Consider the following 17,292-nt stretch of genomic DNA (forward strand, 5'->3'; position numbering starts at 1 on the left):
CCAGCTAAGTTTCCAACTGTGAAAAGGAATTAAAGAAAAGTTTAGAGCCAGGTGTGGTGGTACACACTTTTAATTCCAGCACCCAAATGGTAGAGGCTGGTGGATCTCTGAGTTCAAGGCCAGCCTGGTCTACAGATGGAGTTTCAGGATAGCCAAGCTTAGGCAATGAAGGAAACCCATTGAAAACGGAAAGCTGGTGAAGATATAATTGAACAAGGGGGCCATATTCCAGCCTAATAAGCAGCAGAACTTAGCAGCTTCAGTCACATCATTCTGGCTTTAAGGATAGAAGAAAGGGGTTATGGAATCCTCTATGACTAAGGAAAGTAGCCAAGGCCAGGCATGTTTCAGGGGTGTCCCTGAATGGAGGCCTAGAGAGGCCATTGTGTGAAGCTCTGAAGGTGAAGTCTGGATTGCTTTGGAGACCCTAAGATGTTGGAGATGCCAGAGTCATGGGATACTTGCCATGGAAAGCTGCTAACAGAGAGTAGAACCAGCCCAATAGAAGAAGTGTGTTATAGTCAACAAAGCTGAAAGGAATTGAAATTCTGAAGAGTGTTTTGATATCAGACATGGAGATGCAGAGTTTGGAGTTTGCCCAGCTGGTTTTCGATCTTGCTTTGGTCCAGTATTTCCTCATGGAAAAGCTCCCTTCCCTACATTTTGGAATGGTAATGCATATCCTGTGCCATTATATATTGGAAGTATGTGATCTGATTTTTTATTTTGATTTTATAGAGGATTAGAGTTAAGAGATTGCATGAATCTCAGAAGAGACCTTTGAACTTTTAAACATTATTGAGACTGTGATAGACTATGGGATCTTTTGAAGTTGGGCTAAATGCATTCTGCATTATGATATTGTTACAAGATTATGGGGGCCAGGGAGTGAAATGTAGTAGTTTGAATGTAATTGGCCCCCATAAGCTCATAAATAATGGCACTATTAGGAAGTGTGACTTTGTTGGAGCAGGTGTGGCCTTGTTGGAGGAAGTGTGTCACTGTGGAGGCAGACTTTGAAGCCATGCCCAGTGTCTCAGTTTACTTCTGCCTGCATGCTGCCATGTCCTACCATGCTGCTTTTGCAGAGGACCAATTTCCAGCACCCACAGTAGGCAGCTCACAACTTCTTTTAACACCAGTTCCATAAAATCAGTGCCCTCTTCTGGGCTCCACAAGCACCCAGGCACACACACAAATGAAAATCAAATTACAAAAATAAAGGGTTAACATTTTAATATTATTTTATTTACACAAAATGCATATGTACATATATCTTGCCCCTGTCCATTAATAAAAGGTTTAGGAAGCACATATACCCCTTTATCAGTGAGCATATATGGTACTCAGATTTGGTTTTAAAATTGTATTCCAAAACAGGAAACTAGGGCTCTCCTGAAAAACAGTTGCTTACAGGGATGCAGCAGCAAAAATCTAAGTTTTGAATATCCTGGATCAGAAGGTAATGAAATGTTAACAAAGAAAGTGTTTGCCAGATGTGGTGGCTCATGCATGAAATTCTAGCATTGGAGAGGCTAAGGCAGGGGAATTACTACAAGTCTGAGGTCCGCCTGGTTATACAGTGAGTTCCAGGACACCAGGTTAGAATGAGACCTAATCTCAAATTAAGAAAATTTAAAAAGAAATGAAGTGTGTCCTATCAAAAGAACACAAGAATCAGCTTAAAAGTGTACATACTGACTATATATGGCACAAATCATGTCAGATAAATAAACGAGATAAAAGAAAATATTCTTTTATTATGTAGGCAATAATCCTCTCAAGCAAGAATCACCAATTGCTGAAAAAATGTAAAAATAGGATCCTTAAAAGTTATTTCTTGCATCACAACTGAAAACTGTGCATCAAAGGGCACAACTGATAGGAGAAAGAGTCTATGGAATGCCAGAAAATAACTTTATAGAGCACATATGGAAAAGGGGTTAGCATCTAAAACATTTAAAAAAAAAATCCAAAAACTCTTGTAACTCATTAACTGCAAAAACAAAAAACTCAATTTAAAAACTAGATAAAATGCTTGATGAACATAAAAATGGCCAAGGAATACATGAAAATAAGTTCAATATCACTAATTTGGAGGAAATCCAAACCACATCAAAACTGGGCCTGGTTTTAAGACCTATAGTCCCAGTTCCTCAGGAGCAGAGGCAGGGGGATTTTGAGTTAAGATGCCAGCCTTATACTACACAAAGAGTCAAAGGTCAGCTGGATTATACAATGGATCTAAATTAGGTCTATCAACAGAAAAATAGATAAAGTGTGTTGTGTATAGGTAATAGATTTATCACTCAGCCTTGAAAAAGAAAGAAATTCTAAATAACATATGTTACACTATTGATATAATTTGAGAACACACTGCTAAGTGAAATAGGCAAGCCACAAAAGGATAAATGCTTCATGATTCCACTTACTTGAAGTACCTAGCGGTGTCAAATTCAAATATACAGAAAGGAGAGTAGTGGTTACCAAGGGTTGATGGGAAAAGTTAATAAAGAGTGTTTAATGCAGAGGAGGAGTGGATGGGTGGGGGAGGTCAGAGAATATAAATAAATAAATTTAATTAAAAAAAAGAAGAGTGTTTAGTGGGTACAGAGTTTCAACTTAACAGGATAAAGACAGTTCTGGATAGTGGTAATGGCTATATAACATTGTAAAAGTGCCTGACAGTACTGAACTGTACTTTTAAAATGATTAAGATGCTATTTGTACTTACAACTAAAAAAACAAAAACAAAAACAAAAAACAAAACTTCCCCTTAAGATACTACCTACAAGGAGACAAAGAATATCTTGGTAGGAAAACAGGCAGAAATAAATTTAACCAAGTGGTTGAAGCTACCATCACCATTGATGGAACAAATACATATTATGGACCTCTGAGTACAACGGCACTGATAAACAAGAACACTTCTGCAGCATTCTGCCCAGATTATACATAAACAAACTGTAACCAGGGAAGAAGATGACAGACACAACTCAGGAGCATCTAAAAACAACTTGCCTATGGTCTTCGATCATGTTTACATCATAAAAGAAAAGAGAAAGAAAAAGGCTAGATAATTGTTCCATCACAAAGACTAAAGATGTGTGATGCCTATTAGCATGGTCCTGGACTGGATTCTTTATCAGAGGAAGCGAAGACCCTAAGGAACAGAATTAAAACAATGGGCAAAACTAGAATATGGATTGCTGATTAGACAAAAGTGTTATATCAATATTAAATTTAATTAAATTGGTAAATATATCATAGTTTTCCTTCTTTATTCTTAGGAAATAACATATATTAAAATATTATTAATGAGGCATAATGTATGCAACCCAACTATGAATGGGTTAGGAAAAAGTAAGTATATATGTATATTTCATGAAAGCACAAAAGAGAGTAAGAAAAAATTCTAAAATCAGTGCAGCAAATGTTAAGGATATTGGTGAATCTGAGTAAAGTGTATATGAGTTTTCTGCATTGTTCTTGAGGCTTTTCTGTAAACCTGAAATTATTTCAATATGGATTACAATTTAAAATGGTAGGAAGATCGTTTAGAAGGAGATATAGGGGCTCAGTGGCTAAGAGCACATATTCTTGCAGGGGACCCAGGTTTGGTTCCCAGCACCCACATGGCTGCACACAATTAGCTATAACTCCAATTTCAGGGGACCTGACACCCTTTTCTGGCCTCCCCAGGCACTGCACAAATATGATGCACAGACATACATATAGGCAAAGTGTTCATCACATAAAATAAAAATAAGTGAATTTTAAAAAGAATAAAATAAAAGGAGATATAGCACAAATATAGCTTTATAATAAAGAAACACATCTTACCCCAGTAGTTGCCACAGGAAGTGGATTGGCTGTGTAAAGGCTTCTTTTCCCATCATACACTGGTCTACGGTCTCCAAATATAGTTACTTTAAAATGCTGAACCATTGAGTCAACTACTTCTCTAAGGAAGGAAAAAAATACATTCACATAATCCTCTGCAAGATGAAATGCAAAACTATTAACTGAAATATTCCTGGCACTGTTTAATGACCTCAAAATATGGCTTTCAGAGCCATAACTTAAGATAGCAGAAAGACTGACTGCAGGCAAAGGATGACACACAGTTCCCAAAGACAAGAAGAATGAACCCAGTAAATCAATCATTGTGGAATCCTGTTGACCAGAAAAATATTATTAGAATTTGATTCAAGATCCCTTTCATCTTCTCTAAGCATTCCCTGATTGTTTACCTTTATCTCTCAAACAGTAAGATGTTCTTTGTACTGTGCTAAAATACATCTTGTGTGTATCCCTATTTAGAGCAATCAGTCTATTGTATCATAATTCTATTCTTCATTCCCAGAGTGAGTTTCCTGAGGGCAACAAACACATCTATATTCCTTATACTACTACCAGTGAGGTGCTGTGAGACGCCCAGCTGGGGATGTAGTGCCTCACATGCATGAGGCCTGATGTCTGATGTTCATTCCCCCAGGACCACAAAAAGAAAGCTCTATTTTCATTCAGCAAACATGGAAAAGCATTTAAAAAATTATAAGCTATAGAGAATAATACGAAATACCTGCAAATCAATACATTCTTTTTCCTTTTTTTTCCCCCAAGAGTTTCTCTGTGTAGCCTTGGCTATCCTAGAACTCCCTCTGTAGACCAAGCTGACCTCGAACTCACAGAGATCCACCTGCCTATGCCTCCTGAGTGCTGGGATTAAGGGCGTGCAACACCACTGCCAGACTTTATTCACAACTTCTTAAAGACAGTGAAAAGGTATTTAAAAGGATACATGCCAATTTATGTCTAGAGAGGAACTGTTTACACAATCTCAACACATCACAATAAGAGTACACTTGAACCAACTTGACACTTGGCTCAATCTGGGAGGAGGGGACTGGACCTGCCTGGACTGAGTCTATCAGGTCAATCTCAGTCCTCGGGGGTGGTCTTTATCTGGAGGTGGTGGGAAAAGGGGGTGGGCTGGGGGGAAGGGGAGGGGGGCAGGAAAGGGGAGAACAAGGAAATCTGTGGCTGTTATGTAGAACTGAATAGTATTGTAAAATAAAATAAATTTAAAAAAAGAGTACACTTGAACAGTATTGGTATGATTTAAATTAAAATCAAAAGATTAATATCTAGCCCAGGCAAGTAGGGAGAAAAGGGGGAGAAGGAAACCAGCATTTTCCAGAACAGAAAAAGAAACCAAGCTGACTTGATTCCCAGAAAAACTTCTGACATAGCACAAAAATCTCTATTTTCCACCCTGCTTTCAAATTTTGTGTTTTACTGAAACTCTTTTAAATCAACATCATGTCTTTTATAAGTAATGTGACACTAAAGATTTGATTCAGCTATCCGCTTTGGAGTCCCGAAAATTTCAAAGACTGCTGAAGTTTCCTTTTGTGAGCTGGGCAGTGGTGCCGCATGCTTTTGATCCCAGCACTCAGGAGGCAGGGGCAGATGGATCTCTGTGAGTTCGAGGCCAGCCTGATCTTCAGAGTTCCAGGACAGTCAGGGCTACATAGTAAAAGTTTCTTTTTTGTAGCCATTATTATAAAGTCAATTTTTTTATATGCCACTGCCAAATAAATTATAAAGATCTCATTTGTTAGATATTTTTACTTAAAAAAAAAAAAAACTCAACAACTACTTTTAAGCTTACCAACTCCTACAAGCCCAAAACCACTCTAAACATCAAAATGGCAGAGGAGACTGAAATGGTAGAGACAAAATATTTCAGAGATAAGAGCATCCTACTTTGATATATAGCACACGGTAGTTTCTTAATAAATTCTAGCAGTGGACAGTTGATCTACTTCAGTGACCTTCCAAAACTGAGTGAAAAACATCTAAAGCTGAATTCAACAAATTTACTCCAGAGTTAAATCTCATTTTATTTTGTTATCACTTTTATTTTAAATAATGGTGCCTCTGCCTCCCTCAGTACCCAGATTTGAAACCTGGCTGATCTCCTCCCCTCATGACTTGCTGATCCACCCCTGCAGCATTAGGAACTCCAGCCTTTCCATTCTGAATGACCACCACCTTAGATTAAGACCTTAGTCCTAGTACTTGGATTACTTAAGTTTTTTGTTTTTAATGTCTTTAGTTTTTTCTTCTCCAATCCAACTTACATATCATTGTTAAATAAACCCCTACGCTACATTACTCCTAAAGTACAAAAGCCTATGTTAGGGTTGGGCATGGTGGTTCATGCCCTTAATCCCAGCACCTGGATGACAGGGGCAGGTGGATCTCTGTGAGTTCCAGGCCAGCCTGATCTATGATCTATGGGGGGGGGGGGAGTGATGAGCTAATCATCCTTGTCAGTTCTTGACACATAAAAGCCCTCTAACAAACTGATTTCCTTCCTGCCATCTCCATATCCTATGCCCATTCTCCTAAGTTAGTCCTTCTGACGTGCTTGAAAAAGCATGTACTCTTATGTGTTCTTACCTTTACCTTCTATACTTAATTGTTAAAAACCTATTCATACTGCTATGGCAAGGTCAGTTTCTTTTTTAGTAGTTATTTTTCAAAATTATTTTCAAAGGCTTCGTCTGTGTGATGTTTTGAAAGAAAGGGGCCTCCAAAGGGAGTGGCACTATTAGGAGGTGTGGCCTTGTAGGAGGAAGTGTGTCACTGTTGGGGTGGGCTTTAAGGTCTCTTTTGCTCAAGTTTCCCTCAGTGTGACAGTTTAGTTTCCTATTGCCTGCAAAATGTAGCATTCTCAGCCTGCACACTGCCATGTTCCCCATCATGACATTAATGGACTGAACCTCTGAAATTGTAAGTGAGCCCCCTCAATTAAATGCTTTCTCTATGAGAGTTGCTGTGGTCATGGTGTCTTCTCACAGCAATAAAAACCCTGACTAAGACAGTCTGGGAAAAGCAGTTGTAAATAATTTAAAAGCAGTTGTAAACGAATGTACTTAGTTCGTTTCTGACTGATACAACATACTCGATATTATTTAGCCATTCTCCCATCAATTAGACTTTACTTATCTAATGCCAGCTATAAAAGAAACACAGCTGCAATGCATCATTTCCATACATGTATCCTCATGAACCAGCGAGAATTAACCTCTCATTATGCACCCAGAAAAAGGACTGTAGGCAAAGTGAATTTTATCAAAGAAACAATGAACTACTAAATTGCTCTCCCAAATGGTTCACAAACTTTGATGTTCCGTTTCATTATGTCTCAGTCACATTTTGCTTTCTAATATATTTTTCTTTCCTTTTCTCTTCTTTTTTCTCTTCTTTCTTTCTTTTCTAGACAGGGTTTCTCTGTAACAGCCCTAACTATCCTGGAACTCCCTTTTGTAGACCAGGCTGGTCTCAAACTCACAGAGATCTGCCTGCCTCTGTCTCCCAAGTACTGGGATCAAAGGTGTGGACCACAATCACCCGAAGTTTTCTAATATTTACTAGCCCGATGGGCATAACTTAAAACCTTTTGAATTTAGATCTCACTTATTATGAGGGAATTTGAACATCTGTCTGTGTGTGTTCACTCTTCTGCAAATTCCTTTTTTTTTTTTTTTTTTTTTTTTTTTTGCACACATTGGAGTTCCACAGTCTTCTTGTTGTTTTGAAGATACCTCATTTATATTCTAGACAGTAATTCACAATCAGGCTTAGTTGCTATAAAAATCTTTGCCCACTGTTTTAACATTGTCTATGTACCTGTTTAACTGAAACCCATCATTTTATATTACCAAATTAATCAACTGTTTTCACTTATGGCTTCATACTTTTAAGATGCTTTTTTAAGAAACACTACCTCAATATAGGTTGCATATCCTTCATCTGAAATGCTTAGAATTAGAAGCATTTAAGATTTTTAAAATCATTGTATATACATATATGATATGTATACATCAATGTTATTCCTCAGCCACTAAGAAAAACAAAATCCTGTCAGCTTGAGGGAATTTGATGGAACTAGTCATATGCTAAATAAATAAGCCAGACACAGATGTACAAATGTTACATGTTTTACCTTCATATTTGGAAGCTAGAATTAAATGTGTGTGTGTGTGTGTGTGTGTGTGTGTGTGTGTGTGTGTGTGTGTGTGTGTCTTGATAGCCATTATTAGGCCAGGTAATTGAACAAATAAAGGAAAGAAAGAAGTCAGGATAAGAAGCATAGTTGAGGAATGCTATAACTATATGGAAGATATACACAGAGCTGAAGAGATGGCTCAGTGATTAAGAAGCATTTGCTGTTCTTACAGAGAACTCGGTTCAGTTTCCAGCACACACATGGAAGCTCACAACCTTCCATAGGCACACTCAAACATTCACGTAACACACTAATACATATAAAACCAAAAAAGATATACATATGTGCAAGTACATCAATGAAAATCATTAATTGTAGCCGGGTAGTGATGGAATAGGCCTTTAATCCCAGCACTCCGGAGGAAAGGCAGGCAGATCTCTAAGAGTTCCAGGACAGCCAAGGCTATAGAGAAAAACCCTGTCTTAAAAAAACTTAAAAAAGAAGGAGGAGGAGGAGGAGGAGGGGGGAGGAGGAGGAGGAGGAGGAGGAGAAAAAAATAGAAAATCATTAATAGTGCTGGCTAGTTTTATGTCAACTTGACATAAACTAAAGCCATCTGAGAGGAGGGAACCACAATTAAGAAAATACCTCCATAAGATTGGGCTGTAGGCAAGTCTGTAGGGCATTTTGTTAATTAGTGATTGATGGGGAGGCCCAACCAGGCCATTGTGGGTGGTACCATCCCTGGGCTGGTGGTCCTGGGTTCTATAAGAAAGCAGGCTGAACAAGCCATGGGGAGCAAGCCAGCAAGCAGCACCCTTCTGTGGCCTCTACATCAGCTCCTGCCTCCAGGTTACTGCCCTGTTTGAGTTCCTGTCCCGATTTTTTTGATTATGAACAGTGATACAAAACTGTAAGCCAAATAAACCCTTTCCTCCCCAAGTTGCTTTCTGGTCATGGTATTTCACTGAAGTAACAGAAACCCTAACTAAGACATTAAGGAAATATTAAAATATTAACAATTATGCAAAAGCAAAAAATACAAAAGAAATCATGCTCATCAGCTAGAATGTATTTCAATTATTTAAAGGAAGATTTGGTATGAATGTATGCAAGTGTATGAGGGTGTGTCTACATGCACATGGTGTATGCATGAGTGTGGATGAATGACCTAAGGGTTGAATTCAGATCTTCACACTTGCAACACTTTATTGACTAAGTGTTCTCAAAGACTCTCACAAATATGTTTCCAGTATAACACTGAGATTTTTCCAAATAACAAATGGATATACTGCAATGCATTACCATCAACTATAATAAACTGGTTTTTTTTCTTGATAAATAATAATAGGCTATCACTCTATAGCCCAAGCTGGTCTCAAATTCATACCAACTTCAGGCTCCCTCCTAACTGCTGGGATAATAGGTATGAGCCAACACACCTAGCTTCTAAACATTTCTAATGCCAAGAACGAATTCTAGCAGTTATTAGGAACTATTAACTGATTTTCAGTATAGTATAGTTATTAGTTATAAAATACCTGTCTATTAGGACAATAGAAGTGGAGAAGGTGGGAATACAGTCTCTTGATTTTTTTTGTTCAAATGTAGAATTTCTAGCAGAACATTTGTGTATATTGTTAAAACAATTTCTTAGCTTTATAAGAAGTGAAACTACATAAATAAAATACATAGCATTTTAATTTTAAATTTTAAATTACATCATTTCTTTCGTGTGTGTATATGTGGGTAGGTGCACATATCATGGCATGCATGTGGAGGCCAGAGGACAGCTTGAAGGAATCAGTTCTCTCCTGCTGCCTCGTGGATCTCAGGGATCAAACCCAGGCTGTCAGGTCATCAGGTTTGCCAACAGATGCTTTTCCCCACTAAGACATCTGGACAGCATTTCTTTTTTTTAAAGATGGGGTCCTACTGTGTAGCTCTGGCTATACTGGAACTCACTATGTAGACCAGGGTGTCTGGAACTCACAGAGCCAACTTCCTCTGCCTCTGAGCAAGGATTAAAGGTGTGCGCTACTATGTCAGGCCAATAAGCCCAACATTTTAACTTAAAAAGACTGTTTAAGAAAATAATTTTGGAAAATTTAAGTAAAAGGAGCTAAGTTTTATCAAAATTTAATGGCCTCCTTTCACTAATAAACTTAGTCTGGGAAAGGGAGAATTCTTACAGAAAATTCTTACAGGAAATTTTTCTTTTCAGAACTTCAAACTACAGTTTAAAATTAAGAATTTATCTGGCAATAACTCTGAAAATGGAACTCACCTGAGTATGCTGAGTCTTATAAAGGGCTACAGCCTACCTTCCGACTCTACCTCAACTATCACTCCTACATCTTAGTACCAAGTCTTCTGATGCCATCATGCTGTGGTGCGGACTGTAAATTATAATTTAATAAACAAGTATTTAATTTCAATATTTAAATACCTTGAAGAAATTTGCAACGGTCTACTCAATTTCCCTGTACACTTAGCTGGATAAACCTGAGGTCATGTTTCTAAAATACACAGATTTTAGTTATTGTGGCCACTCACGTCCTTTAAAAAAAATATGCCATTTTAAATTTACTTATTAAACCCTCTTTCTTACCAAATACCTATTCTCTTTCTTTTTTTATATTTAAAAATTTTTTATTTCTGTGCATAAATGTTTGCCTGCCTTTGTGTCTGTGTACTATGTGTATGCCTGGTGCCCAAGGAGGCCAGAAGGGAATGTTAGATTCCCTGGGACTGGAGTTACAGATGGTTGTGACCCACCAGAAGCAGCCAGTACTCTTAACTGCTGAGCCATTACTCCAGCCACAAAGTAGTGCTTGTAATCAAAACAACAACAAGAGACAGACCAACAACACATACCCCCCCAAAGCAGAAAATAAGTCTAGAGAGTAAGTCTGCAGAGAAGCTGACTCACAGAATGACTCATGAGTATTTCCTGGGTATTTCTCCAAAAACACTCCTCCGACTACAGTGGAAACTTGTTTGGCTAGGATACCTAGTCTAGTATTATGATTAATGCCTTAGTGCTAAATATCTATTTATGTAGCACAAGAAACGCCCCATACTCATAAAGTATTAGAAAATTCCAGTCAACTAAAACAGGATCACTTTGACATTATAGAAGGTGGCAACACAATCTTTACATTAATAAGCAACAATGTGATATAGCTTTATCCATTTTCAAAAAGTTAGTCAGAACTAACTGCTTCATTTTGACCCTCAACTATTTTGGTAATATTCAAAGGGAATTGAAAAACGAGGTATGGCAGCCACACCTGTAATCCCCACACTTAGAAGACTAAGGCAGGAGGATCACTACTGTCTCAAAAGGGGTAGGCAGTTGCAAAAGGTCTATTTAGTTCCTATTACCCCTACCCTCATCCCTTAAAGCAGGATCTCCTTATATAGTCCAGGCTGGCCTGGAACTTGTTAGACCAGGTTAATTTCAAACTCATTATTTAACTAAGGCTGGCCTCTTAATTCATGGTTCTCTTCCTGCTTCAGTCTCCTAAGTGCTGGGATCACAGGCATACACCAATCAACTGGCAACAGAGACTAACCAACACAGGTCCATCCTTTGTCAACATGACTCTCAAACTTATTATTATTATTATTATTATTATTATTATTATTTTGGTTATTTTCGAGACAGGGTTTCTCTGTGTAGCTTTGTGCCTTTCCTGGAACTCGCTTTGGAGACCAGGCTGGCCTCGAATTCACAGAGATCTACCTGCCCCTGCCTCTTGAGTGCTGGGATTAAAGACATGCACCACCACCACCCAGCTACTTATTATTATTACTATTATTATTATTATTATTATTATTTTGGTTTTTGAGGCAGGGTTTCTCTGTGTAACCTTAGCTATCCTGGAACTCACTCTGCCACCACCATCCAGTGGAACATATTATTTTTATCCATACTATTCCATCTTCAGCCCTCAAAGCTCATGGCATCTTATGATGCAAAATGCAATTAGTTATCTAAAGGAGGCATTCCCCCCCAGAAATCTGAAGAGTTCTAACACTTTCAAAAGACCCCAGTCTAAAGTGTCTTCTGAGACTCAAAGCAATCTCCACTTGATCTTAGCCAAAAGGCCGAGAAGCGATCAAAGCAATCTCTTAGCTGTGAGCTGTTGTAAAATAAGAACCCAAGTCCTGTATTCCCAACAAATAATATTACACTGGAAAAGAGAGGAAGAGAAGGATAGTAGGTAAAGACCAGGCCAAAGACTGCCACACTGTGGTTCCATGTCCAGCATCTGTACTTCACAGTAACTTACACTGAGCTCCAATGGCCACGGGTAGTCCCACCCCTCCCATCCCACAGCCTGTAGCTCATGCAGCCTCCCTTGGGCTGGCTCTATCCTGTGACTACAGCTTTTCTTGGTGTACATCTCAAGGTCCTGGCATCTCTGACATCAAGGGTCTCCACTACAATTTAGACTTTATTTCACAGCTTCATTCAATGGCCTCTCAGGGCCTCTTCGTAGGGACTCCGACACTGCCACTGTCACTCCATTGTATAACCTAAGTGGCTTTCTGGAAACTTAGTACAAACTTTCAGAACCATGCAACCCTTTAATTTTTCCACCAAGTTGTGCTACCAGATCAAGATGTAGTTAGTCTAGTATTCTTCTACCACAGATGTAGTGGCTTCTGTGCACCCTGGCAGCTGAACCCAAGAAAACACTCCATGGGCAGTTGTTCTTTTCTTTCCTTTTTATTTATTTTTTTACTTTTTATTTATTCTGTGTGTCTTTCACATCATGCATTTTGATCCCATTAATTTCCCTGTCCCTTTGCATCTGCCCTCTGGCCCTGCAACCCGCCCACTTCTCCCTCAAATAAAACAAAATTTAAAAGGAAAAAATTAAAAATATCGTCATGGAAGCTGCAGTGTGACACAGTGAGTCACGCAGTAAACCCCTTTGTCCATTTATCTGTACTTGCAAGTGTCCATTGCAGAGAGCCATTGGTCTGGTTTGAGGCCTCTGGTTTCTACTACACTGTCAATGCTGAGCCCTCACTGGGACTCTTGGATATCCTGTTGTTGCCTTGCATTGTGCAGATCCTGCAGCTTTGGGTCTGTGAGTCAGGCCACTTCATGTGCTCCAGCAGATTGTAGATGGGGTGGATGCTGGGGCAGGCCAAGTCATAACCCTGGCTCTGGGCCTGGGCAGCTGCAGGGTTGGTCTGCCAGCCAGTTTTCCCCTGTCCTTGCCACCAAGTGAGCTCTCCAGCACTGCTCCAGCTAATTCACCCCTTGTAGCAATGAGCGAGGGGAAGGGTCACTTCTGCCTTCACAGCCTCAGAGCCGGCTCTCCCACACCTACACCATCAGGGCCAGCCCCACTGTGGTGCCCAGGCAAGGTACAGGGGCCACTCTCCTGTGTCTGAAGCTGGTGAGGGGCAGGGACGGCCCACTCCCATGACCCCAGGGCCAGCTCCTCTACCTGTCCCATGCATCAATGGTCGGGGACACAGACACATGCATATACAACACACACACACACACACACACACACACACACACACACACACACACACCTCTCCTCCACCCATGCCACATGTCAGATGAGTAATGGGAAACCCACTCCCCAACACTGGGGCTGGGTCACCCACACCTGACAACAGATCTAACTCTGCTATGTTGCCTAGGCAAGGAGCAGGGCCCACGTTCCTGAGTGCTGCAGCTGGTAATGGGTGAGGGGTAAGGGAGGCATCTCTCCCCCACCCATACCACTAAATGACAGATGAGCTAACAGGGCGAGCTCTATTGTATTGCTCAGGTGAGGTGCAGGGCCTGCTTTCCCGAGTGTTGCAGCTGGAGGGGGGAGCACAGTAACGGCTTTCCTGCTCTTGTGACCTCAGGGTCAGTTCCCCCACCTGCCCCAGGTGTTGGTGGGGCAGGAGTGGGACTGGAGGGGGAGCGAGCGGTTGTTTTCAAGCAGGGAATCTCTTCAGCAGCATTCTCAGTGCATCCTCAGTTCAGGCTCCCTCCCAAAAACGAACTTGTATTTTCATAAGCTGGACTCTTGGATGGGCGAGTTTCTGAACTCCTGGTACCTTCCTCTTGTCCCAGTGCAGGACAAGAGATTTATTTATTTAGAGATAAGGTCTCATTATATGGCTCTGGCTGCCTTAGAGACTTGCTGTGATCCTCTTGGCTGTGGCTCTGAAGCAGGGTTAAAGACATGCAGTGCAATGCCTGTCTGAGATTCTCTCTCTCTCTCTCTCTCTCTCTCTCTCTCTCTCTCTCTCTCTCTCTCTCTCTCTGCCCTTTCTCTTTCTCCCACTCTCTCTAGTTTTTTGAGACAGGGTTTCAACAGCTCTGGCTGTCCTGGAACTCACTTTGTAGACCAGGCTGGTCTTGAACTCTGAGATCTGCCTGCCTCTACCTCCCAAGTGCTCTGAGATTTCTCTTTAATGACCTTACTTTCTTTAACAATGTCAGCTGATCTCAACACATCCTCCTTGCATGTATCTTTAAACACCAAGCATCACCTTTTAACTATCTTTCTGCTCTCTCACTGCAGATCTGACTAAGAGCAGTGAGTGGTAATTATGTCACAGTCTGGATGTTACCTGTCTTGAAATTCCCTCCAGCAAACACTATAGTCCATTACTTTTCAATTCATTCTCACTCAGATTTTTAGAAAACAGGCAGAATGTGTCCAGATGACTTTTTTTTTTTTGTCATAATATGACACAAATGAGCTAGTTGGCCCATTTCTGAATTTGGTGGCTTATAGAAACCTACTAACTAGGCTTCTGCTATCTGCATTCTGGTCCTCCAAAGTCCCTTCAGAATGGCCCATGAGTTCTGCTGACAGCATGCTAGAGCTTCTCTAGCTGGAACCTTCCAATATACAATATACATTATACAATAGCATGAAGTACACATTCCCAGTCCAAAGAGAAGATCGGGAGGACTAGACTACAGCAGTCTGAAACCCAGGAGGCCAACCAACAAACCCCGCACTCCATGGCCAGCATCTGAGGCTCGGGGGCACCATTCTTCCTATAAACCAATCCCAAAGGGCTATAAACCACATTCTCGGATTTCTTTGTTTTTAATCACAACATTCACATGTTATTGTTTTAACATATTTAACTCTGTGCTCATTCACTTTCAATTATAGCAGAAACAGTAACTAGAATGGTAAGCCCAAGAAAAAGTGATCTGACATTCATATTTCTTACATATCTTGTTACCACTATTCAATTACAATTTTCTTTTACTTTTCATTTACTTATCTTTTAATTTAAAAATGGGGGGATATATTACTACCACCATCATTTTAAAGGGAGCATTATGGAAATGGTAAGATGAGGTGGGGAAGAAAAAGAACACACACATAAATTACCTAACAGCTGCTGTGGAACATTCTCTGTACACTGTAAATATGTATCACTCCCATTGGTTAGTAAAGAGCTGACTGGCTGATGGCTAGGCAGGCTAAGGCTGGGCGGGAGAACCAGACTAAGAGAATGCTGGGAAGAAGGAGGAGGACGTGTCCAAAGAGTCACCATGAGACACAGAGTGAACAGGATGGGAAGTATTACATGAGGTAAACGAGCCCCAGGGCAGTACATAGATGAATAGAAATGGGTTAATTTAAGTTATAAAAAGCTAACTAAAAACAGGTTTAAGCTATCAGCTGAGCACTTATAATTAAAATTAGGTCTCTATGTGGTTATTTGGGGAGCGGCTGGCAGGACCAAAAAGCCCACCTAGAAACAGTAATACAAAAGACATGCTCAGAATACTTGGCCAGATTTCAAACAACATGAGAACATGACTTGAACCTTTTCTATTACCACATGAATAACATGTAAACTCATACATAATGGGATAATCTGAAGGAAGTTTGAAGATTTCTCTTATCCACCGCTGAAGTACAATTTCAAAACAAATTACTATGTATTTCTGGTCAAAGTTTTACATCTTATCATTGTTATTCAAATATGTAAAAAAGACATATAATTTATATACAAACAGCAAATGGCAGTTAGACTTCATAATTCTTACCTGTTCACTCTCCTAGGACACTTGTCTGGTTTAATATCTACCTCATAGAGGTAGACATCAATCTTTGGGATTTCAACTTGAAAACAGTTAGCCAGCAGCTTAATGGGTTTGCCCATAGTGCCATATCCAGGTCTTCTGGGCACTATGAGTAGGGGCTGGGCCCCAGTGGGTCCTGTAGGGAGGAGAAAAAAAGTGTCACACAGTGAAAAGCCATATTTATATAATCTTGTCAGTTAGAGTACGTTAGAACTCTAGCTACAGCTGATAAATGTCAAAACTTAGTTCTGAAAGATGACATTATTCTTAGCATTTCTATTTCTTTCATTTCATTCTCTTCCTTGAAAACAAATAACTATGCTCTGGAAGGGACAGGCAGAAGAACAGTCATGCAAACTCAAGCAAGCAAGCACATATCAGACCCAGGGAGCATGAGACCAACAGTAAAATAAATGTAAAAGAAAATGAAGAACAAAACTTAATATACAAAGTAAAATGACAGTGGAAGAATGCTGGGTAGATGTGAGGAGCTGAGTTTGGGTCTGGGGGGAAAAGCCCATGTAAGAGCTGGTGTGCTTATAGTCACTGCATGAAGGGAGAGACAGGAGGCTCCCGGGGACATGTGTGCCAGACAGTCCAGTTGAAACCTTGCAAAGCTTCAGGTTCAATGAAAAACTGTCTCAAAAAGTAAGGTGGAGAGGCTGGAGAGATGACTCAGTGGCTAAGAGCACTAGGTGGTCTTGTAGCAGACCCAGGTTCGGTTCCCAGCACCCACATGGTGGTTCACAATCATCTATAATTCTAGTTCCAGGGGATCTGACACCTTCTTCTGACCCCCTTGGGCACTAGCCATGCACATGGTGCACATACACACACACACACACACACACACACACACACACAATTGTTAAAAAATAAATAACCAGAGCTGGGTGGTACTGGCACACATCTCTAATCCCAGCACTTGGGAGGCAGAGGCAGGTGGATCTCTGTGAGTTCAAGGCCAGCCTGGTCTACAGAGCAAATTCCAGGACAGGTTCCAAACCTATACAGAGAAACCTTGTCATGAAAAACCAAAAAAAAAAAAAAAAAAGAAAAAGAAAAAGAAAAAGAAAAAGAAAGAAAAGGAAAAGAAAAAGAAAGAGCCAGGCAGTAGTGATAAACGCCTTTAATCTCAGCACTTAAGGGGGAGGCAGGATCTTTGTGAGTTCGAGGCCAGCCT

General features: G+C 40.1%; 1 protein-coding gene across 2 annotated transcripts in view; it reads right to left on the reverse strand.

The window, feature by feature from the left end:
- LOC114704274 (protein argonaute-3) overlaps nt 1–17,292 on the reverse strand; it is a 102,582-nt gene that overhangs the window by 72,084 nt on the left and 13,206 nt on the right. For both annotated transcript variants that reach the window (XM_028885424.2, XM_028885425.2), the window contains exons 2-3: nt 16,074–16,245; nt 3,844–3,964 (exon numbers count right to left, since the gene is read on the reverse strand). In XM_028885424.2, the coding sequence (XP_028741257.1) occupies nt 3,844–3,964; nt 16,074–16,245 (293 nt within the window). The remainder of the gene's footprint in view (nt 1–3,843; nt 3,965–16,073; nt 16,246–17,292) is intronic.

The sequence above is a fragment of the Peromyscus leucopus genome, chromosome 2, assembly GCF_004664715.2.
Source record: "Peromyscus leucopus breed LL Stock chromosome 2, UCI_PerLeu_2.1, whole genome shotgun sequence".
Classification (NCBI taxonomy): Eukaryota; Metazoa; Chordata; class Mammalia; order Rodentia; family Cricetidae; genus Peromyscus; species Peromyscus leucopus.